Source organism: Dermacentor albipictus, chromosome 6 (assembly GCF_038994185.2).
Source record: "Dermacentor albipictus isolate Rhodes 1998 colony chromosome 6, USDA_Dalb.pri_finalv2, whole genome shotgun sequence".
In the NCBI taxonomy this organism is placed as follows: domain Eukaryota; kingdom Metazoa; phylum Arthropoda; class Arachnida; order Ixodida; family Ixodidae; genus Dermacentor; species Dermacentor albipictus.
Genome location: NC_091826.1, coordinates 137,806,685 through 137,831,964, shown reverse-complemented (window position 1 = coordinate 137,831,964; position 25,280 = coordinate 137,806,685). Strand labels below are relative to the sequence as shown.

The 25,280-nt window shown below is 43.2% G+C and overlaps 1 protein-coding gene across 3 annotated transcripts in view; it reads left to right on the top strand.

Annotated features, from left to right (window-relative positions):
* LOC135902248 (protein FAM185A) overlaps window positions 1–25,280 on the top strand; it is a 117,356-nt gene that overhangs the window by 72,393 nt on the left and 19,683 nt on the right. For 2 of the 3 annotated variants that reach the window (XM_065432234.2, XM_065432233.2), the window contains exons 4-6: window positions 12,081–12,119; window positions 16,629–16,773; window positions 18,471–18,569. In XM_065432234.2, coding sequence (XP_065288306.1) covers window positions 12,081–12,119; window positions 16,629–16,773; window positions 18,471–18,569 — 283 coding nt within the window. Of the gene's footprint in view, window positions 1–12,080; window positions 12,120–16,628; window positions 16,774–18,470; window positions 18,570–21,476; window positions 21,532–25,280 lie in introns of all 3 variants that reach the window. The other variant, XR_010564462.2, reaches the window with a different exon arrangement.

Here is a 25,280-nt window from a genome sequence, read left to right as displayed (position 1 = left end):
GTGTGTCTTCGTGGTGTTTCCAACGCAACAAATCGCCATTGCCAATGGTGTCAGGCTTTCGCCGTTTCACACTTTAGTCTCGACAAAGTGTCTTCCGTTTTTTTATTAATTGCTGCTCTCCACCATGCGGGTTTATGCAGAACTATTACGTCAAATTAAATGGCATTGATCACATCTGCTGTGACACGAATGGGACTGCTGTACTCAGCAAACATGCTGCCATTTTTTTACGGGGGCATAAATGAGTACAGGAGCCTGTCCACCAAGCTCGAGCTGCACGATTCAGCTCCCCCGAAGTTCATACCTGCATTACCGGTTGCCCAGAGGCAAGCTGTATAGGAAGAGCTCAAACGTCTCATGCGCCAAAGTGTGATGCAACTCATGCAACATGTTACTTGGGCTACCCCAGTTGTTATTGTGCGGGAAAGAGATGGCAGAATCTGACAGCACCGTAAATGCAACCTCAATAAAGGATTTCTATCTGTTGCAGACAGTATCCAAGGTCCTCACAAACCTGTAAGGCAGAAAAGTGTTCTCAAAACTGGACCTCACCCAAGCCTATGGGCAACTAAAGGTGATGATGAGGTGGCCGAGGTTCTGTCAATCAATACGATAAAAGGCTTTTATTGCATTAACACTTTCCGAAAGCATAATGTCAACCAGAACGCTGACACAATTCTTGAGTAGGTTTTTGAGACTGATGTCTCAAAAGTGGTGCTAGTCATAAGAATTCTGCGAACAAGAGGTGGCTTCACTGCTGCTTGGCTTCAATTCTGCATGTGCCCTAAATTAAATAATAGTGAAGTTAATTTGGTGGCATTTATCAGGCACCGATCAATCATTAGTAACATTAGTAACAATCATTAGAGTAGCAGGGCCGAAATGTCTTTTTTTTTTCAGTGATTGGTGGGTGCTTGATATTTCCCACCATGAATTTTTATAACTAGATGGGTTTCTGTTTAACCTTGGATTTCAAAGTTAATTAGGGAATCTCCTTAATTCACCACCTGGCCGAAGCAACTTGTCATATAAATAATGTATTGTGTCTTCAGATAATCAACCTGAACAGGCAATTTGTGCTATGCACTCCATGCAATATTTAAAAATTGTGTTTAAATAAGATAAAATAAATAAAAACAACCCATGCAAATGAGTTTATTATGCCAGTGTAGTCTAACCTTGTTATAAAGGAAGTCTCATCTGTTACTAAGATTGCTTTGTTATATTTGATATTTGTGTAACAGCACAGACTAATACCTACAGAAAAAATATTCAAAATTACGTGGACGTGAGAGAAACCCAGTATTGATGCCATGCTTAGGCATTGCAAGGCACCCAATAAGGGCAGTATACTTGGTCATTCATTTAGGAGATAAAATCGCTTTCGTAACATTTTGCCTGACTAACAGCTGACCCGTAATTGTTGTATTGTTGTTGATTATCTGAAGACACAATACATTATTTACATGAAACATTGCTATGGCCAAGTAGTGAATTAAAGAGATTCCTAATTAACTTTGAAATCCAAGGCTCAACGGAAACCTATTATCCTGGTACCATGTCAAGCACGCTGTCTGGCATAACTGGCAAGCCGCTGCCCTGTTATCACCGAGCTGAGAAATAATGGCTGTGCGGCAGTGGGCCAGTCAGATCAGAGCCCAGTAAAATTCATGCATGACACCTGAAGGCTACCACACCTGCAAGCACGTATTTATTTTTAAAAAAAACGTAATTGCAGTCACTGCAATTAGTCACCACGCCGTCACGCCGATATCAGTTGCACAAACGAAAAGCGTGGCCTACTCGCAGCGTTATGCGTGAAGAAAGAAACAAATCAGCTGCTGGATTGTCTTGACATGGCTTACTAAGCTGAGACTGAAACTGCTGTAGCCACGAAACAGGCAGAAACATTGATGATGAGCGGGGAGTTGCAGTAGCGCCACTTTGTGGGGCAGCAAGGAGGCTCCATTCAAAACAAAAAGGGCATTCAGCAAGTTGAACCATGTACCGGTCAGAGTCACTCAAGGAGTGTTGGAGTCGCTCAAGGATCGAGTTGGCTCAAGGAGTGTCCGAAAAATCAGACGAGATATTGCAAGGTGTCCGAACTTTTGGCAGTTGTTATACATTATGGTCTATGGGAAGAATGGTGGTGCCACGAAGCAGACTGAATAATCGAGCATGTCCAAATTTTTGGAGTCCGAAAAATCAGTCAGCGACTGTATATGAATATATAGTATATAGCTGAAAAATTTATCATATAACATTCTGTTAATATACGAAAGCACAGATAGCAAATAAAGGTGTGTATAAACGTCTTGCAGGTTACATCCTATATGCAAAATGTTATCAAAATGTAAAACCACTTAATTAAAGGAGGTAGGTAGTGACTTCCCCTAGTCAAAGGAATGTTTAAAAATAATTACTCACTTTGACTTAGGAAGTCTCATATTGTTTTCCTAGTAATGTCAGTTATCTCGACACCGTTTTCACATAGTTTATTTAATAAGAATGGGACGCGATTGGTTAAACGATTTGATCCATAACTTGTACGGGAAAGTGGTAGCAGCCATCTCGTTCTTTCCCTAATGTTATAGGATATGCGTGTCTGTTTGCTCTGTTAGGTTGCACAACCCCAGGAATGCTTCATTGTTGTAATTAAAGTACCTCTGGTATTTTAATACCAGAGGTACTTTATATAACTTTATATAACCTTATATAAACTTGCTAGACAAATGATATTAAACTTCGAAAATTGTTCTGATGCATGTGCATTGAATGGCACGTTTGTGATATGACGAAGAGCCTTTTTTTGTTGCAGTAATTTTTTTCTGATATTATGCTTTGACGTGGTACCCCACACAAGGTGGCAATACATTAAATGAGATGAGAATAGTGCATTATAAAGGATCAGCTTAACTTTAGATGGTATCGTCTCACGGAGTCAACAAAACACACCGCAAGCTTTAACTAAACGGGATGCAATAAGTTCCACATGTTCATTCCACATTTATTTTGATTAAATATGACACCCAAAGTTTTGACATTAGGAACAAGTTCAATTACTTCACAGCCAACCTGCACATTATGTCTTCACTTAGATGTTTTTGTGGAGGTGCAAAAATAACAGCTTTTGTTTTTGTTGTATTTAATTGCGTTGACCTTGCGTTGCGTTGCGTTGACCGTTTAATTACGAGAGCGTTGACCTTGCTCCATTCGTCCAATTGTTTCAGTGTGATATTTGCCAATGAGAGATCGGCGATATTACGAGACTGAAAAAAAAAGAGGCTAAGAGGCTGGTGTCATCCGCATTAATGATGAAGTTCGTGTCATTAGAAATTTTGACAATGTTGTTAACATATATATTAAACATTACTGGCCCTAGTATACGTCCCTGGGGAACACCCTGTGTAATTTTCCTGAGACGTGAGTCTTCTGATGAAATTGAAACAAGTTTGTTTGCTATGGTTAAAATAAGAATGTAAATGTTTCAGAGAAATGCCCCGAAACCCATAATGCTCTAGTTTAGTATGCAAAGTCTGATGATTTAGCCTATCAGATGCTTCAGAGTAATCCACGAAAATTCCTAGCGTTAGTTCCTTATTTTCAAAACTATTTAAAATGAACTCTTTTTGGGTAAGCAGAGCCAATTCAGTTGACATTGCCGCACGGAACCCAAATTGTTTATTTGATGTGATGGGATGTTTATCAGAAAATGACTTTAATCTTTTACAAATAACTTTTTCTAGTCCGTTGGCTAGGACAGGCAGTATTGAGACTGGCCTATAATTCTACAGCATATTTTTGTCACTGGACTTCAATAAGACTAACTTTTGCATATTGCATTTTTTCAGGAAAAATTCCAGTTTACAGTGGTAGGTTAAAGTTATGAGTAAGTACTGGTAGCAAAAGATCAAGCACAAACTTAATAGGTCTTATTTGCAGTGGCGTAGCTAGGTGGTCTTGCACCCGGGGCCCATGGGTCTTCTGTCACCCCCCCTGGTGTAGTCGAGAAAGGCGAGGATGTCGACAATTTCCAAGTTTCATCACCACCTTGGATACCGCGCACGTCCCCCGGGTTCCCCCCTCCTTCACTTTCTTTCCCAGACATCGCGAATGCAGCAGGTATACACGCTGTTTTTTCTGCGCCAAATAACACAGGGTGCTGCACTGATAACTTGCGAGAAACGCATGTGCACATCTTCTGTCAGACTGTAAGGGTTGGCAGCCAATACAAATGCGGCATCATGGAAAACGTGGCTCACGTCACAGGTAACAAAAATATATTGATAAAGCTTTAATTACCAATTTTAGCGACAATATTGCATTTGGAAAATTGAAGCCCGACATTCATATCTTGCCCTACAACAACTTCACAAAAATCGTCGTAGGTACTATGGCGCGCAGTATTTTGGCTGTGGGCAGCCGTGAACGAAAACGATAGTTAAATTGTGTGTCAGTGACGCTGATCTCCCCACCCTATTAGAAAATGTCACCTGCCTCCCTGCGGCGCGGGCGCCAATGCTATGAAAATTGCGAGCTCTCTTTATTCTGAACAATAAAGCCTTGTTTTTACTTGCTGCTATACGGACAAACGTGATTATGCGGGCTTCGGTACCACCACAAGATTGGGAACAGAGTAGAGCACGCTTCGCGTCGATTCTTAGCGTCACCATAAAAAAAAAAAGAAAGGCCGTGATGAAGCCCGTGCCAGCGAAAGCTTGCACTACTGTTGGTCTGCACTCGCAATGGATATGATTGAGGGATCAACGTCACTGGTCCACTATTTAATATTTCTGTCGCTGCTGCCATACTGGGCGCCGCCCGCAGTGCCAAAGTACTGTAGACTGTAGCACCAAAAACGATTTTGTTAAAGAAGTTTTTCTTGAGTTAATGATATGACTTAGTCCTCGATTCTCTAATTGAAGTGCTTCCTCTATAAGTATTAATTAAATGATTATTCAGGATATGGTCATAACTTATCTGCCATATTTTTCACGCTACCGAGTTCCTAGTAATCACAAAGGCACATAACGTCATAGAATATCGGGAAATATTATTACAAAATTAATCTTTTTTTTTATAAAATTCCGTGTAGCTGACACAGACACTGTACTTTTGACATGAAGTCACACAACAACAAAATGATAAAGAAATGGTTAGCTATGACTAGGAGAAATATCTTTTATTGAACACCGCGAAACTGATAAAGAACGAATACAACGATTCAAAATTGATAAATAGAACATAGTATACATATTGCCGATGCACAAACCATGGTGGGACATCGAGCCTTTTGCACTAAAGTAATGACCGCTAAGGACACATTTCCTTCAGAAGTTCTTTTTCCGACACTTCGCTTCTGCAAACTCATTACAGTAGTAAAGATTATATATTTTTTACGTCTTGTTTTTCTATGGTCAGTATCGCCAAGTTTGATAGCATTTTATCACTCATGGTGGAGCGCAGAGACGTCTTGATCAGCTTTAGCTTGGAAAAGTTCCTTTCGCATGATGCAACTGACACGCAGATCGTGAGGAACATGCGAAAGATAACAGTAAGTAAGAAGTTCCATTTGGCGATAAATTCTAGGAACTCCAGGCACCGAGTCTGAAGACGATCCAGACAGAGAATCCCATTCGCGACTTTTCACGGCCGCACTTGTGCAATGTCGCTCTCAACGGACGATTCGCTGTAAACGCGAGCGCCGGGCGCGCTCGTTGAACGCCCTCTCGCTGCTGTCTTTGTTCGTCTTCGCTGCGCGTTCGGAACGGAAGAGGGACCCAAGAGCATCAACGCCTTAGAACGCCTCACTGTAAGTTTAGCGACGCCTGCTCCCAGCATGCATGAAAGCACGGCACGAGCGCACCCCACATGAAACATTCCGCTAAGGCGAGTATAGTTCAGCGACCATTTTGCGAAGTAAATTTTTTAGCCCGCACATTCGTGCAATTATTTCGTGGAATGTTGATAGAGCTGCAACCGACAATTCTGCGGCGCAACGCATCGGGTACGTGAGCTCGGGCTACTGGATACCGGAGCATTCTTTGCTATTTGCGCCCAGTCAAGCCGGCGGAAAGAGGGGTGTCTTCAGACGCATATGACACCCCCTCCCTCCCCCCCCCCCCCCCTCCTGGCACCTTGCACCCGGGGCCCACGGCCCCCCGGCCCCCCCTGTTGCTACGCCACTGCTTACCGTATTTACTCGCATAATGATCGCACTCGCGTAATGATCGCACCCCTAAAATTTGTCGTCAAAATTCGATTTTTTTTATTTCCCGCGTAATGATCGCACCCCGAACTTGCCGCAGCGATATGTCGTGTGCTAAGTCTAGCGAATAATGATCGCGCTTACCACCTGTCGAATGCTACGCGAACGACTCTTCAAGACAAGCCAAGCGGCCTGCACGCACTAAACATTCTTAAGTAGATGCCTCATTTCATTACTTTCATCACTTTCCGCACTTCCATGACAAAATTAGGTACAACCAAACTTGCCTTTATTATGGGTTGGCTTTATAATGGCTGATGTCAACAAAAATAAAGGCGCATTTCGATTCTTTTCATCTGCTTTTGCACTCGTGAGCACGCAACAAATCGCGCGCGGCAATGATAGTAGCCACGTTTACTCCGATACGTTAAAAGTGTACCCTATTCATACGCCGACGCTTGTAGCACAGCTAAGATATACGCCCACCCTTAGCGGAAAGTAGTGAAGACAGATGCCGCAGTTTCCGCAGCATGCCCGTCATGTGTTTCTGTCACTGGCAGCTAAGCGCGCCCACCTATTTCTGTCCCCTCAAAGTGGACATGGCTACGTTATTGCCGCAAACTTGCCGATAATAACGATATTATTCATCACTAATACGGAAGAAACTGTTTCAATGCACGTAATGTACTCACGAGAAGAAATAAAAATCGCGTTCGGCGCGTTCGGCTCGCTCCGCTAGCCGCCATTTTTGTTTTGGTGTCCCGCACCCGCAATCTCGCATCCCGCAGCAAACGCGGACGAAAAAAATTTTTTTTTTTCCCGGGAAATTTAACCCGCGTAATGATCGCACCCCTGAATTTGCTTCAATTTTTCTGACAAAAAAAGTGCGATCATTATGCGAGTAAATACGGTATTTGAAGCCCGTTCACATCACAGGATTTACTATTCTTTAATGGCATGAATATCATGTAAACTTCATGCGGATCTGCAGGTTTAATAAAAGCTTTATGTGCGTTGCGTGTGCCCAAATAGTTGGGTTACTGCTGTGCCATGAGTACTTCTTTCCAGACTGCTAAAATAATCATTAAACACGTTTGGTAATTCTTTGCCTCTTACATTTTATCCTCAACTACAAGGTCAAGGTCAACACTATTGTGGACATTGGAATGCACTCACCTCTTGAAATAGGTTCCTGTAATACAGCTTTTTAGCATATCATACAAATTTTGTAACATAGTTCCGGTATTTCCTAAAGCCTGCAAGTGCATCAGGGTTCCTTGTTCTGACAAACTTATGATACAGTGAATCCTTCTCAAGGATCACCATAAGGCATTAAACCGCTGAGCATTGATGACAATAGCAGAGGGACAGCCGCACGCACTGAAGTTCATAGTTTTATTGGTGGCATCACAGCATGTTCCAGAATTGCTTTTGCAACCTCAATTGTTAAGCTTTAGTTAATTGTGTGCTTGAGAAATGCAATTGTTTACACCTACTATGTCCACTGCGGGCAACATAAAACAAGCCCTCTAACTCACTTTTTGTGTGAGTGGTGATGTTTTCATTACTGATAACTGTAAATAATAAAACAGTTACTTTGTGAGCTGTTAGCTTTGCCTACTCAGAAAAGAAGCAATATTGTTGAGACATGTATAATTCACTTACTTAAATTGTTGTAAATGATTCCACCCAAGGAATCTCTGAAGTCTGCAGGTTAATTTTTGCATTAGCAAAAAAAGACAGTGGACTTGCGTGGCCTTACAAAATCATGGGCCAATTTCTAGTCAAGCTGTATCTTTCAAGCAGTCGCATTTTAAATTTCATTTGTTTGTAAAAGAACCACACACAAAAGAACCAAACGTTGCCTGCATATGACTCATGCATTGGTTCTTTTCCTGCAGGCTATTACGCTTTTGCACATTCAATTGCTATTTGTTTCTTTTGTTTTTGTTTGTCTTTAGAGTTGTTTCATTGTGTTATCGCACCAACTTGCTCAAGGAATTTTCATCCGAGGCTGTACTTCACCTGTGCGCTTTTAACTTCGCATTCATATTGGCCGTAATGTTCCCCCATTTGCCGAATTTGATATTAATGGCTTACAGTTCTGCCAGATGACAGGCTAAATTCTGCGCTGTAAATCAATAACACACTTTGAACTTCGCCTGCACACCACCAATAACCTTCCACCTATACTCATGAATATAAACAAGGTGACTCGTTTATTCATTGAGGACACCCCAGGTGTCTTGCATATTGCATGAAAAGAAGAAGAAAAGAACGGTTCAGTAATTATTTTCAAAGCTCCTTATTACTTTAGAAACATTAACTTTTCACCACATATTGCGCATAACACACTCCCAATTTTCACCAAATGTAAAGACATTGTGGCCTAGAGTCCTTTCAGGACGTTGGGAAACACAGAGAAAAACAGCTGTGTAACTCACGTGAACACTTGATGAAGAAATAAAGCACTTGAAGTGCAGAATCTTGCAGATGCGTTTGGCATGTTCTCAACTTTGTACTTCGCCTACACATTACCATCATAATGAGAGCAGCATTCCGGGCAAGTTGGTAATCCATTGCTTAAAAGTTATTGCGCGACATAAAAAACGACACGGACGTGAAAGAAGTTTGCGCTTGGTGTGTCGTCTTCTTTCACGTCCGTGTCGTTTTTTATGTCGCGCAATAACTTTTAACCATCATAATACTCTTATTTTCACAGAGTATAAACAAAGTGTCACAATTACTTCACCAAAGACATCGGAGAAACCGACTATGAATGCCGTGTAATGCATGAGAAAGAAAAGAAAAAAAAAAAAGGATGAAGTATTTATTTACGAGACTCATTATCAAGCCAGAAAGGTTGAAGTTTCGCCACACATTACATTTAGCATGACCCCTGGTTTCATCAGATGTATATGCGGTGTGATGCAGAGTTCTCTCACGACATTGGCAAAAGGCTGATGATGGCCATATAATGCTCTCGAGCACTTATTAAAAAATGTTTAGCAAAGGGCATAATTAACTGTTTCTCTTTGAGAATTTGTTCATGCATCACGCATAATATGCCCCCTATTCCCTCAAAATGTAGTCTTTGTGGCACGTTGAGTTCTTCGAGGACATTTTGATCACTTTCTTCGTAGTTCGTAAAATAAGCTTGTAAAGCTTTTGATGCACGTCACCCATGCAAGGCACCCATTTTGTGCAAATATAGAACCATCATTGCTTCTTGGGGGCAGCGGGGAAACCTTGTAAGCATTTTAGTAACACAGCCAAAAAAGAAGTTTACCATTTGTCGTTTAGTCATTAATTAACCAACACACTTGAAAATTTTCTGTGTATTATGGTTAACAGTCCCCACATTCCCTCTAACTGTAACTTAGTTATTATAAGCAGATCACTTCAAAAAACACGGACACAAAGAAATGAAGGGCGTCCTCATTTATTGTGTCCGTGCTTTTTAAAGTGCACTCCTGTAAGGAAGTCATGAATTACCAACCGGCTTGAAAGGATGTCTTAGGCTCCAAATGTAAATCCGTGAATCGTCTATTCTCCCATGTTATCATTAAAGCAAGCATAGAATCTTTTCAAGCGCTCTTAGTCGCACTAGTTTCTTCTTTGTAAAGACCTGCAGAGCAATGTTAGAGAAATGTCAGCAACGTTTAGCAAATATTGTAGAAACTGTCCGTATGCCATTAGAAATGAAGATTATTTTGCTAAATTATTCTTTAATCCGCTTTTACTTGATTATCAGCATTTCCAGAAATCAGCAAAAGTATTATTTAGTGAAAAGCAGAAAAAGCGCACATGAACAAGCTTTTAGTCAATTGAGAAAACTAGCAAGTGCCAAGTTAGGAACAGATTAAAAGAAACCTCAGCTGTGACCGACAGATGCTTGGCAATGAGAAATTGTGCCATAGGAAAGGATGCAAGGGCTAAGGATCAACATTGCCCCCCTTTTGGAATACTTCCCTCGGAGCGGAGAAAACCGCTCCAGAATGGCAGAAAAATATGTTGAACAGTGAGTGAGGAAATATTGACTTGACCATGTCTGATATTGCATTGTATCTTATACTTTCGACTTCATTATAGCAGTAGGTTAGTCCATTGAAACAAAGCAGGGCCAACCAAATCTTTTGTGTTTCTTCCTCCATGCATATCACCATGGAAGAAGGAAATAAAAAGAGCATTATGTCACGCCTTGGCAGGAGAATGTTCTATGAAGCTAGGCCCAGCACGTGACTTCTTGCATCGAGGTCACAGGACAAGAATTGAGATTTGCCGAGACGTTTGGTTCCCTGTAGCCATGCCAGTAGTTTTTATTCAGTGTGCGCTTGTTTGGCTGCTCTGCCATGGCTCTGCTTGCTGAGCGAGAACACTAATGGCGTTTTTCAGTGGTTCATCTCGAGCAGGATTTTTCGCTCCATGGCGACGAATTTAAATTTCACTGGTTGACCTGGAACGGGTTCGCACTTTTCATTGGTCTTTTCGGATCAACTCACTCCGTGCCGGATCGGTCTCACCTGCTCCGCTGCCAAGGCATGGATTCGGACGGAACTAGGGCAGGAAACATACGTTGCTTCTGCTTGCTGTGAGATGGCAATTTTGGTGGCCACGAAAACGCACAGAGCAGAAGTTGGTTTGTGTGGTGTAAGCGCACAGACCTCCGGTACGATCCACCGTGGAGCATTTTTGCTTTCTGCTGGCAAATTCGGATTGGTGAAATGCAAGCACTAGCTCCAGGTTTCGGCGACTGCTGTAGATCGACTAGTGAAAAACACTATAAAACCAACCGCACACTTTCACATGCAGTGACGTGTTCGCCTGACAGGTTTGGCTTCAATTGCGTTGCACAATGCTCCCTCCTGACTTTTCCTTCCTCCATGCATATTACTTACTTTTTTCACTGATGACCATGGCGACTCCGCCGGTTGGACGCTGGCGCTTTTTTTGCCCTTTCCCAGTGTGCATTTGTGGTGCTCTGCACTTGCAGAGCTGCTGTACTCTGCCGTACTAGAGCCAACTGGGTTGTGCTGGCCCTAAGGAAGTTGAAGAAATACTGAAGTTCTTCAACCCAGTTTATCTTTAACGTCCTTGGCTGCTTAAAAATAAAATTTTTTTTAGTCCTCCGACGTAAACATCAGTGCACATGCTAGCAGCATCTATTTACACACAGGAGAAATGTGCATGGTGGTAAGTTATGGCCTTCCAGATTTAAGTGCAAAAGCTTAGGTGCGCTGCCCGCTTTCGGGGGCTGCTGGCAGAGCTATTGGCCATTTGCGTGTGTGTGTTGCACACTCCGTCGTGGGTGATGGAGGTTCCTTGGATTGAGTGCACCTCATGTTCACTGTCTTAGCCACTTAGTGAGAGTGGAACCAGGGAAAACTTCTTGGTGGTTCAAGGAAGCCCGAAAAAGGGCCTGTGGAACCCCTCCATGAAACCCACTTTCGAGAACCCATGTTTGTATAAGAAAGGTGCACGGATGAGCAGCTCATTTAGGACATAGAGCAGATAACCAGTGTCCATTTAGAGTAAGAGGGTGCTTGCATAAGAAATGAAGTACTGTCAAAGGCGATGAGATTAGGAAGCCTGTGACCACATAATGGACTAGATTGATGTGCAACATAATATGACACCTCTGGGAGTGTCCAGAAACAATCATGAAGTGGGATGATTATAGTGAAAAGATGTCATGATTTGTCATGCGATGGACTGATGATGATGATGAGGCATGTAGAAGAGCATGGACAGGCACTTCTCATTATTGATCACAGTGACACTGGCAGCGTAGAGCTTGTTTTCCCGAAACTGTTGAAATATGCACTTGATTGGGACAATGATTCTGCATAACACAATTTTCTCTCTCTCGCAGGGATTCGAGGCTAAGCGGTTCCTGGCGAACTGCCTCAAGGTGCGTCAGCATTCTCGCATTGTTGGCTGCTGTCACTGACTCACTACCATGTTTACAATACGTTTTTGTCGTGTTTAGGGACAGAGTCCTTCCGAGGAAGCTTTATCTCAATCTAATTTTGCGATTCATAGGAAATGCGGACACACTGTCATTACAATTGGTATGGTTGCAAATCGTTACTTGATAGGGAAGCACTAAATTGTATTGAATGCAGAGAGATGTCTTACTTAGCCCTTTTTAAATGTTGCTGAAAACTGATAAAATGAAAATGTCAAATTCAAACTTTTTAACAATGATGTATATCATATATAAATTCTTTAAACTATTACAATCTCTGTAGCACATTAATAAATACAGCTGTTGAGCGAATTTTGGGAAAATAAGTGTATCTGCAGAGTTTTAAAAAAATTGAGTGCCTGAGTATTTTGGTAGTTGTGTCTTGCATTCACCTAGTCGTAATGTAGCTATCCAACGCTTACATGAATTTCATCTGGGTTTAGCTGATAAAACCAACATTGCAGTATGATGACAGCCTGTGTATTGGCTGCCTGTCTGCATGAAAACTGTATTGCCTGCATGAGATGCGGCATAACTTTTTCAGGACAATGGGTCAATGATGGATACGTACTGCTGTGGATTGGTTATCAAAATTATCTGCAAATCGACACAGTGGCCAGATGATGCTTGGGGAGCCAATTTGTTACCCTACCATGAGAAATGGGTTCAACATTGACACATGGCGCTCGTGGTGTCATGTCAAGCCACCACCATGCATTCACCCTAATGGGCACGTTCGGTGCATGGTCTAAAGACTATAATAGGCATGTAATAAAAATTGGAGGCTAGTCTGAAAAGAATGTGTCAGCTATTAGTTTGCCGTTTACATGGATTACTCATTTGCATCTGTTTACAAAAATCCTGTATTCAAGAACTATTTGTATATTTTTATACAGCAGAATGCTGAAAGAGTTTTTAGGGAAGAGACAGTCCAAAGACCCATAATTAAAATGGGGAGAGATAAATCTTGGTTGGCAACATAGTAAGTGGCTATCACTAAGCGTGTGATAGTCATTTATAGAGACCAGAACTTTAGGTACAATGCGTATTTTTTTCTTTAGTTTTTATTGTGCGTGTTTCACACATAAGCACCAACTACGGGCCTAGAAACATTTTGTGGCATCTTTTTCTGTGCCTATAAATGCCTATTTCGAGGTTCATGCCTATACTGACTTTTCAGAGCCTAAAAATGCCTCTTTCTATGTTTTGTCCTAGCCTTATTTTGTTTCTAATGTCATTACTCGCTGGGGAACTTAGCTGAAGGCAGCGGATTATCAACACACACTTTACCGACGCAAAGGCTGTAATTAACAGCTTTGCAGAAGACTAGAACATCGCCATGGGAAGCGCCCAAGCCGCTCAATACGATGACACACTCAGAGGTGACTTAGCATACTTGTGTGCTCACTTCACATTTTTAACCAACTTCATCAAGAAACCTGAATTCTCAGGTGCGGCTTTTACCCTGAATGTTGAGCTCAATTAGGATGTTCGGGAAAGGTTCTCCACCATCCCCAATGGACCTGTTGCTGACAGAGTTGGTTCGAAACTTCCCATCTGTCTCGGATATCGATCCCAGGTTTTTGTACTGAAAGAACTGCTGAAGGTTCTCAGTGGCAAACCTTCTACAATTCCAGGAGGCATTGGACCATCAAATGTTCCAAAGTACAAGTATGCGCTGCTAACGTTGGGGGATGTTGAATGTTCCTTTTTCTGTGCACAAACTAATACTCAGTTGCAACATGAAGCTCGAAAATCTTGAGATGGTGCTTCTTTGTCACTGCTTTCATTCACTTTTCTCAGGATGTCTGTCATACCAGATATATAAATCTTGTAACCTACGCAGCTTGCCTTGCTCTGTTTTATTGAGAAAATGAATTTCACAAAACGGGTTTAGTGTGCTGTGTTCCTTGAAAAATCATAATTTATAGTGATTAGTTCTTATTATTTAAGCCCCTACATGACCTAAAGGACAGTATTTTGCACCTGTGTATGGCCTTGAGTGACAGCTTTAGTGCCTAAACACATCTTGTCTCTAGTCATTTAATTAAAAATATGATTTTCTAATTAGCTTTAATTGTTTATGTGATGACTAGAGGTAGCAAAAGAGGCAGCACTAGTGTTCATTGAATGGACTGACAACCGGCCAGAATCTGTTGTGAGATGTTGATAGAGTATAAAGGGGGACGCGGCTTTCGCACTGCGAAATATGGCCGAAAAATCGATGTTTTGAAAATCACATTTTCAGTTTCTATAACTCCTTTTCTATCTGGTTCCGAAATATCATCCCTGTAAACCAAGTAGGAGTGCTCTAAAAAATTTGTTTTATCAGCCAAGGTGGTGAAAAATTTCACGTAAATCAAGAAAGAACAGTATTTTTCAAGCCAAGATATCTCCGAAATGGCCCAATCGAGCGCCGCCATCTTGGTCTCGTTGGAAAGCGCATTTCTCAGTCTTCAAATTTGCCGCTTCAGTTACCTCCTCCATACAGAAACAAGCACACAAAAAGCAAATGATTGAAGCTCGTGCCGGAGTCTGCGATTGGCCGCGCCTGCCACGGGATTCCAACGCTGTTCGCCATTGGTCCGGCACTCGTGTCATCTGCTCGGCTCTTTGCACCTCGCGAGTCTGGATATGTTCTGGAAGTCTGCACTTGCCGTAATCTCGACGTGCCAAAACGGGCGCTACGCGGCCATTGCAGTAGCGTGGCCAATCCCTACATTTGTGGACATCTCAGACCTGTGGCTTAGCATACCGAGCATCGGCGATGTGGACATCGTGATCAAGATTCGCGCGCAGAATCCTTGGACATGTGGCTAAGCCTTTCAGCATTTGCTGTTTTGGAATCCGTGACTAAGCACATCACACGCAATCGTTAAACCCGCGGCGAAGCATTTCGTGCATAGGCATCTCCGACTCTGCGATCAAGCACATTGAGCGCGGACATCTCGGACCCTCACCTAAGCATTTTGAGCATCGGCACCTCCGACTGCGCGACTAAGTACATCGAGCATCGACTCCTCGAGCCCGCATCTAGGAATTTTGCGCGTCATCACCCCGGACTACGCGACTAAGCACATCGAGTGTCGACTCCTCGAGCCCGCGGCTAGTCATTTCGTGCATCGGCACCTTGGACTGTGCAACTAGGCACATCAAGTGTCGACTCCTCGAGCCTGCGACTAGGCGTTTCGCGCATCGGCACCTCGGACTGCGTCGCTAGGTACTTCACGCTTCAGCACCTCCGACTGTGTGACTAAGCACATCAAGTGTCGACTCCTTGAGCCTGCGACTAGGTGTTTCGTGCATCGGCACCTCGGACTGCGCAACTAGGTACTTCGCGCATCAGCACCTTGAACTGCGTGACTAAGCACATTGAGTGACAGCCGTCAGTGAACCAGAAAATCATCTCGTGTGCACGAAGTCAGAGGGACCAGGACAAATTTTTCTTCAACTCTGAGGCTTTTCTTTCGAGGAACCCGTATGGGTTTCCTTTGTAGCAATCGCTACTAATGGGTGGATGTCTGATTTTCCCTTTATTAAAATAATACTTTCTCACGGTTACGGCTGTACTTGTTGTGTGCCTCCCGCTAACGCTGGCATGTAATTGCTATCAATCACGCTCACCTACCACATGCTTCCCGGAAATGACTACATCCTCACTGCAGATAGAAAAATCCCGATAAAAAATTTTACACAGTGTTTTCCGCATTACCACTTCATGGTTAGGCACCCTGACCAATCAGCTTTACGTTGCAAAAAAAAAAAATGGGTACCATGAAAATTGGTTTCCAGTCCCGCCAAGCTTGTTAGAATAAAAATGCAGGTACTGTATCTTTTGCACACAACTGTAGAATTTTCAGTATTACTGTAGTAGCTCACCCTTCACATAAAACCTCTTCACTGGGGTCTTTGAGGTATTGTAAATAAATAATTAAATAAACAGTTGCACTTTACTGGCCAGTTTCCCCAATCTCTCATAGCATGTGACACCTTGCAGTTGAAAGGATGTTCATCTGCCACCACACAGCCATGTGTGCTACCAGCTAACAGTGCCAGCACTAATATGTAGGCACAGATACCCAAGGAAGTGTACAGGGAGTGAGTCTTGCGTAGCAGCATGATGCGCATCATGTCGAGATTTTAGGTTCAGCTCCCATTCTTGGTATGTTTCCTTTTTTTTCCACTTTTTTACCTTTTGCGGGATAACTGTACATTTAAAGTAAGTAAACTGTCAACTTTCTCTGCACCTTTTTGGCTCGATACATAATTGTTCTAATGAAAAAAAAAATCAAGGCCCCGATTTCCTTTGATCCTTTTCACTCGTATGTAGGGATAGTTTATGCAGCAATATGTAGCGAGAGTTTATGCAGCAAACAGATAAATTAGCAGCAGCCTGTGTGTTCCAAGCTGCTACACCTTCAACTTTCCCTACCACCACGCTGTCTAGTGCAGGTGAAGACTCTGGTGGGGCAGCAGCGCATCTCTGCGGTCTATGCTGACAAGGCATGCCTGGACTCCACAGAGGGTGCTATAGACATAGGCACCCTACACAGCCAAGATGCTGTACTTGCGTCGCAGTCGGGTGCCATCACATTGGGTGAGCCCACCACTCCTCCTGTTTCTCAGTGTTTACAGTGACACAAAGCTTCACTAGAGGCCAGGACTTTGTAGCCTTGTCAGAGGGGGACATTTAGTGGCATTCGTATTTAAGGACGGTGAAGACATTACATGAGTATAATATGAAAGGGCAGTAACTCTTTCTTTTTTAGCTTTTATTTTTGGACGGCATGGTCCTGCACTGGCTTTGACTTTTTTTGTGTCTCATTCTCAGGTTCAGGAACTAAATTTGTGGTGGCAATAGTTAAATAAAGGCTAATACTTAGTGATTTAATTGAGAGAGAATTAATATGCAGGGGAAACAAGTGATAACAATTTTAAGCGAGGAAAGCTGAACTGTCTAAATGGTCTGTTGTCTCAAAAGAAAGGCCTCCCGAGCCACAGCTTCAACTGTGCTGCCACGTGCTCACATTTATTCATTGCGTCCAATGAAGCAGACAGTGATGTGGTTTTCGTCACTGGACTTCACAAGGCATCCCAATGGCAAAAGGAAACAAGAAAGCTCTGCATGCATCCTCTCTGCCTTCCAAACTTTCGCACCAGTTGGACATGTCCGCACATTTGAGCACAGCAAAGCATTCGAGGTGCAGGTAGTCTTGATGCGCTGCCTTCTTATTTCTGTTGTCCAAGACATTCCCTTGGGGGACAAATGCAGCTTCGAAGTGTTCCGAAAAGTGCAGTCGTCTAGAAGAAAAAAAGAATTTGGGGAAATTTGGGCAATATTTCTAAGCTGAGCTTTACAGACATAGCCAAATGTTATGCAGCAGGCTGCAGTGATCTCATGTGCATAACTAAATGGACGTCGAAACGTTCTGGCCTGACAATAGGCCTGGAGTGGTCTTACGAGATTCTGTAAGCTACCTAGGTATCTTAGGCTGATGCTTCACTTCATTAATTTTTCTTTGACTTTGCCACTACGCCGCTGGCTTACCATTTTTTACGCTGCAAAAGTGCTGACATCTATGCAATAAAACAAAGAAGAGTGAAATAACTGTGTATTTTAATTGCTGTCACTGCAGCCATCTATGCATTAGAAGAAAAACTAAGTGGACAAGATTAATCGCGATCGTGCAACAAGAGGAGCTAGTCTAAAGCACTCAAGTGGTTAACAAGCATTTGTACATATTTTGTCAGCCTCATCTCCACACCGGTGACGGAGCAGTGAACTCTCCTGGCAGGTAGAGAGCAATGGTGCAGTCCGGTCTGGCAGCCGAACATCCGATGTCATCGTGAGTGCTGAACAGATGTCAAACAGAACAAAGGGAAGGTAGTCAGTCGAGTGTTCACCTGAGCTCACAAATGAGAAAAGCTGCCTGCAGCTGTCAGTGTAGGTCCTTGATGGTGCTATTGGCACAAGGATAGTGGCTGGTCGTGTGAATGTGTGGCATGCTGAGGGCAGTCACACGGGCAACAGACAGAGTGAACTTTTGCCCGCGCTCTGTTGTGACGTCAGTGAGGTAGCGAAAGTAGAGGATTCATCCACTGATGAAAGTGGCGGTGACGATCCCTATGCTTTTGGTGTCATTTCTATTTGCTAGATTGGCAACTGTGGATCGAAGCAGTAAGCCGTTTATCTTTGGTGTAGCTTTATACAACAAATGATTCTGATTCCACTTGGAGACCTGCAGAGGGTTTTCTTTTGGTGGTGCTAAGCTTTGTGTTTCTTCTTTTCTCTAGGGGGCCTCGACGGGGAGCGGTGCACGGTGACGACCGACTCTGGAGACGTCTCAGTTGTGGTCGCTCAAAGCCAGCATCTCAGCATCGTGACAGAGTCTGGTGACTATTTCAGCATCAGTTTAGTATTATCAGTTCAACAAACAATGATTAGGTACAAATAGTGTGCAGGCGAGGGTCCCAAAGTCAACTACTGCATGGGACTCTCGGTCAACAAGAATTTGTGTACAAAACGTGGGTGAATGCAGCAAACTTAAAAAAAAGTACAAGTTAAACAAATGAACCCACAAAATGGAACATAATATATTGGTAAGTGTCAGTTAGCAAAGAGTACGTATCCAGAAAGCATAACTATACAGCAGAATGCATTATCTTTTCGGAGACAAAATGTTTGTGTACTGCCTTGAGTGAAGACATAGTTAAACCGTAATGTAATGAAGGTGTACTTATAGCGAAAAGCTTCATTGAATTGTGAATTTTTTAAATTTGAGGTTTTAGGGTTTCAGCACTAAAAATAATTTCACAAATTCTCAGGACATTCATGGTAGATAGTATCTTGTTAGTAAGCACTTATAAGCAAATTGCAAGAAAAGAGGTCAATTCCTAATAGCACAGTTATGAGTGATAGCGCGTGCGGTGCAGATAGCGCTGAGAGCAATGCATCGATATGGCTTACAGCACCTGAGATTTGCATGCGTTGCATCGAGCAGTGCCAAATAACTTGGACACCATGGCTGACCACGCTTGGGGCACACAAATTTAAAAGAAAAGTGTGAAAAGATACAGATATTTGTCCTCAACACATGGTGCTGCACTCTGTACTTCATGGTGCATACTTTCCATGACTTCTCAATTCTCCTCGTTAGGATTGTGATGAGTATCCCCGCCTGTCATGTGGGAGTCTGGGTTGTGATTCCCAAAAAGCAGAAGACAGTTTCTTCAGAAAAGCGAAGCATTGATGGAAATAGCAGAGAGACAACTACGCGAAGTAAGGGTTGTAGTTTTGTCGGTGTCATGCATGCTTAGGCTTAAGAGGCTTAAGGATTAAGAGGTCTCACTTGATGACCACGAACTCGCTGGCACAACATGAGCGAACCCTTTGCACTGTGTCGTATAAACTTGAAATTACGTGACCGCCAAAACTAATGCACACCAAGGCACCAGCCGTCTTGGCGAGGTGTTTGGACTTGCCGCAGAGAGATTACTCCCAAGATACAATGTGTGGCCCACGTGGGAGGAGGAGATGCATGCGTGAGGGGGTAGAGGGTTTTATAGATGTGCATTCATCCCCAATCTACTCCCCCACCCTAGCGCGTGCTTGATCACATTACCATGCTTTCACTCCCTCGCCATCTTCTTTCCACAGAAGGAAACGTCAGTTCTCGTGTTTCTATGAGCGCTACGAGCTGCCGTGTGCCCCACAGCCTCCGCAATTTGTTTACCAATGTGACAACTGGCGCTGCAGTGTTTCCTGCCTACTGCGTTCCTCCGTGGGCGCTTTGATGTCATTTTTGCCGATCAAACTCTTCGTGCGGAAGGACACTTGAAGTAACTTTTGCTTCGGCCGACCTTTTTGTAGTCTTTTGCTGGATTTACTACTAACCATACAGGCTCCAATTACGTGCTTGAAATTGCCGAAAAATTTTCTTAAATCGAAACCGTTTCATGAAAGTGCTTCGTTAAATCACGAATAAACAAGACAGGTTTTTCTTTGCAACTAAGATTGGGTATTGAAAATAATTAATTACATTGCGAATTTCTTTAAATCATGGTTTGTTGTATTGAGGCTTAACTGCATATACAGTGGAATCTCGACGATACGATCACGGCTAATACAAATTTCCGGATGATACGAATATTTCTGTGGCCGAGCCCCATTACTTTGCAATGTGCTAGAGAACGGTTGTTACAAATCAATTTTGGACCCGCGACGGTTGATAAGAAAATTACCGAAGACACTGGAAATTCTAATCTGAGCTTGGCGAAAGCCAGACGCAGCTGCCGTCTGTGCTCCACTTCCCTGGCTTTGCTGTTCGGTGACATAGCCAGTTGCTGCTGCCGTCTGTGCTCCAATTCATTCGCTTTGGTGTTCAGCGATATCGCCTGTCGCTGCTGCCACTTTCGCTCTGCTTCCCTGCCATTGGTACCCGGCGATCTAATCAGTCGCTGTTGGCGTTTCCGTTCTGCCTCCCTTGCTTTCGCATCTGGTGACATGTTCAGTCGCCGCATGCGCATTCGCTCCTTGTTCTTCTGGCGATCGGTGCTGGGGGAATCCGGCGTCCGCTGCCGCTTCCCCGAACTGCTTGGTGCGGAATCACTGGGCCGCTTCGGAGCCATGCGTCTCACTCACTCGACTGCAACGAGATGTCTGGCGAAGGAGCAGCGGTGCAGTCACAGAACACCTATACAAATTAGAGAAGGAAAACTGTACCTTCCGCAGTGCAAAGAAAATAAGAGGTGGCATTGTGAACTAAAGTATGCGACTGAGAGTTGGCGCTGGCACTAATATCATCATCATTATGCAGTGAGCCGCTATGGTAGTGGCTGGTGGGGTTCGTAGTGCTGCTCGCTCGCTGGTTTTGGGTGTTTTGCTACCGCTTTTGGAGCGGTGTTCGTGTGTAAAATACTCTAAAATGACTATCAATACCTTTATTATATCGCCAGGTGACTGAGAAGCCTCAACTGGCAAAAAAAACACACATCAGACAAGTAAGCTTGCATTGTTTATTGTCAATCGTGAATGAAGCAGTACATGACCACAATTTTCGTACAGGTCAAGTGGAGCTAATGCTTTCAGTTACTGAGTTTACAACATACAGAAACACAGATAGTAATCTGTTTAACGGAATTGAAAGCTGATATCGAGCGTAGTTTTCTCATCATGTTTGGCATTCCACTTAGGCAAGGACAACGATATTGTGCTCGCCTGCACTCGTACTTGTGTTGCATACAGTGCTGTTTGACTGTTTGACATGTTCCATGTATGTTGTCTGCCTTTGACGATTTCAGCTAGATTAAAAAAAGAAACATAAGAAGTACTCGGCAAACATCTACTGCCAGTAAGGTAAGCTCGAGCTGCAATGTCGCATTGTTTTCATAACACATTGGCGATAGGCACGAAGTGTAGAGGGAAAAAAAAAGACGTTACGCTGAATTTAAGATCACATATTGTGTGTTCTTGATATTTCTGCTGCACATTTAGTGTTCAGGTGCAGCAGTAAAGGCTTTGACACAAGTGGAGTACTCGAAGGAGGTCGAGGAACGTTATGGAGACAGTGCTTACAAGGACCTCTGCAAATATTGTGTATAAACAAGGACACTAAATAAGCATATACGTATGCCCAACTAATGCTCACAAATCCTTGTAAAATGCAATTTACAGTTTCACGTTGAAAAAACGTCTCGGTTTGCGTGTTCAAACAATACAAAATGGTTACAAGGAGATGAACATGTCAGTTGAGTAACAGAGGTGAGCAAGGGAAGCCTCAGCCTGTTGTAGCCAATGTTTCAACAATCAAACATATTTGTAAGGGCGGTGACGAAGATAAGTTCCCACGCTGAGGCTTCCCTTGCTCGTCCACTGTTGTTTGGCTGAATGTTAAGCCAAACTTCGAGTATATTTCAAAAACTTTTTGTGAACACACTATCCTAGAAAAATTTATTTTATTGGTTTGTCATGTTTGAGAAGTGAGGAGTAGGCCAGTTGTGTGAAGTTGCCTGTTCTAGCCATCTCTTACGGTGCAGGGCTAGCCTAGTTACTGATCTTATGCAAATGAAAAATGCAATATCCAGATCTAATTCTAACCCTATCACTTATCATCTTAACAATGTTCCTTTAGATTTCATCCTGTCCTAGTAATGTATTGGTGTACACATTACGAATAATTTAAATTGGACCAATATGTCATTAGCAATGCTATTCACCTGCTCGGGTACCTACAGTGCAACTTTTCCAAAGCACTGTCTATGTTAAAACTACACCTTTACAATACGGTAAAAGGTTCAAAACATTAATATGCATCTGCAATATGGTATCCCAGTCGCGTTACTCGTCTTACTTGACTTGAACTAGTACAAAATAACTGCTCGTTTCATTCTAATTATAACTGTACAGTGAGTATAACCTTAATGAAACTAACCAGCACTTATTCCCCTAGCTAATCGCTGCAGTCGCCATGTTTTGCTATTTCATAAAATTTTCTGTGATACCACACTTCATGACGACTTCATACCGCGGCTTCAAGTATATTTCAAACTGCATCGATCATCTCAGTAATGCAGGGATTGATTCTTGCTACACAAAGTCTTTCTTTCAATCCTTCATCCCCCGCACATCTCAGGAATGGAACCACCTTTCCTCAAATATTGTAGCCATCACCGATAACAAACTTTTTTTGCAAAACATTAGCCAACATTGTATAATCAGCAGAATCATTGTATTACCAGAACTTGCTGCTCTTGTTCGTTTGTTTTACTCTAGTGCTTTGTACCAACTCCCCTCTTTAATGGCATATGGCCCTGAGCATACTTTAAATAAAAAAAATATAATAACGTGAGGAGTGACTGCCAGAATTTCAGTGAACATGAAGCATCATTTTCTCAATGTTGCATTGAGCGGTTTTGAAGGCTTTCAAATTCTTTGCGTGTAACAAATTAATTCTATGAGGGAGCATGTGATACTTGGTGGTAGTGCCCGTCAATATGATTTGCAAATAGGAGATGACAGAGTTTGTGCATTACCAAGTGGGAGCTTTCTACATGATGAGAAAAGAAACAAGTTGGGACTCAACTTGTTACTTCTCTGATTGTCATAAAATGCCCTTAATATCAAGCAAGCTTGTATATCAAATTTTAGCATTCCCGCTCCGTACGATACAAAACTGTAGACTGCTGCTTTCCTGATAGGACTTACAGCCCTCTATCTGGCAAACTTGGAAACATTTCATGGTAAGTCACGTAGTTCAAGAGGACCTGTTGTCATTATAGTGTCCATTGAACTTCTTATGGCTTGGCATGGGCAGCTTGCAAACCAATATTCTCTCTTTTGTCCTTATTCCTGAAAAGAGAAATCATGAAGCCATGACAGACATGCAAGCAAAGATAGGCGAAACAAAAATTTGTTCAATAAACGAACAAATCACAGTTCTAGTTGAAGTGTTCAGAAACATACCTACCTTGCAAGGATTCTGGCTCTGTGGCGACACATCCACTGTTGACTTGTATGTCCCAAGACAATAGAGGCTGAAGTGGTGATCAAATATGAGCAGCATCTTGGAGGCTGGAGGCAAAAGAAAAAAGCCTCAATTACTATGGTGGAAGTGTGGGTGAGTTTGTGATTCATGTAACGGTGCACAAAACGCTCCATGACAGAAAAGCACATACACACACACACACACACAACACTGTTTTGAGTGTGCATTTCTTTCACTGGTGTCCTTGTGCGTGATGTGCTTAGTGAAGCCTCAATTAAATTTTTTGCCAGCTACTAGGTAATAAACACAGTAATTTTATTATGTATCAAATGATATTAATCCAACTGTATCACTGGAAGCACACTTGCACTGATGTACTGCGAATTTATCGCAGTGTATCATTCATGCAGACACAACCAAAGCTATTTGTTTTATACTGTACTCTGTGTTAGGAATTTTAGCAATGTTTCAAAAATAACAAGGGCTTTGTTTGAATTGCCTTTGAAGAGCAGTAACTTAATTATGATTTTCCACTTTGAAAAAAAAGAAAATTGACTACCGCAATCTGTTTTACACTCCTTGCACCCGAAGAAATTGAAAGTTGAAAATGCGTATCAGTGTCTTTTGACTCACTGCTGCACACACCCAGAGGCTGCAAGGCTAATCCGCTTTCTTGGGTAGTTTCCAGACAGACTGTGCTCGGTTCCAGCGACAAGTTTTCACACTAGCTAGTACAGTTTTTTCAAGCAACCCGTCATTACGCGGCAAGAGGAGGCAGATCACTTACAATGGAAGCCGTGTATGTGGCCATTACGCCAGTTAAACGCCGCAGCTGATAAAATTCACCGACTTTAAACACATGCACCTGGTAGCGGCTATATAATGTCGGATGCACAAACTGGCTGAGATATTATTGTTGTCTAATTAAAGCGAACCTGCGTGATGCTGCACAAAGGAAATGGCCACCCCGTTTGCAAATATAGCTGCCGTACAATTTGAATCGACAAACGGCACGGACTGCAATCGATACCGGTGGGCTGCTCAGGCTGCTGCTTATCACACATCAGTGAGGTCTTAAAACCTTTATTCAATAAAGCACAGGTTTTAATAACATAGGCTTAATGAAAACAATTGTCTGTTTATTTTGCAAAGAATTTCGTGTCCACTATGTTTGACGGTTATGATATGTACATTTATAGATCGAATAGGACGGACGGACGGACGGACGGACGGACGGACGGACGGACGGACGGACGGACGGACGGACGGACGGACGGACGGACGGACGGACGGACGGACGGACGGACGGACGGACGGACGGACGGACGGACGGACGGACGGACGGACGGACGGACGGACGGACGGACGGACGGACGGACGGACGGACGGACGGACGGACGGACGGACGGACGGACGGACGGACGGACGGACGGACGGACGGACGGACGGACGGACGGACGGACGGACGGACGGACGGACGGACGGACGGACGGACGGACGGACGGACGGACGGACGGACGGACGGACGGACGGACGGACGGACGGACGGACGGACGGACGGACGGACGGACGGACGGACGGACGGACGGACGGACGGACGGACGGACGGACGGACGGACGG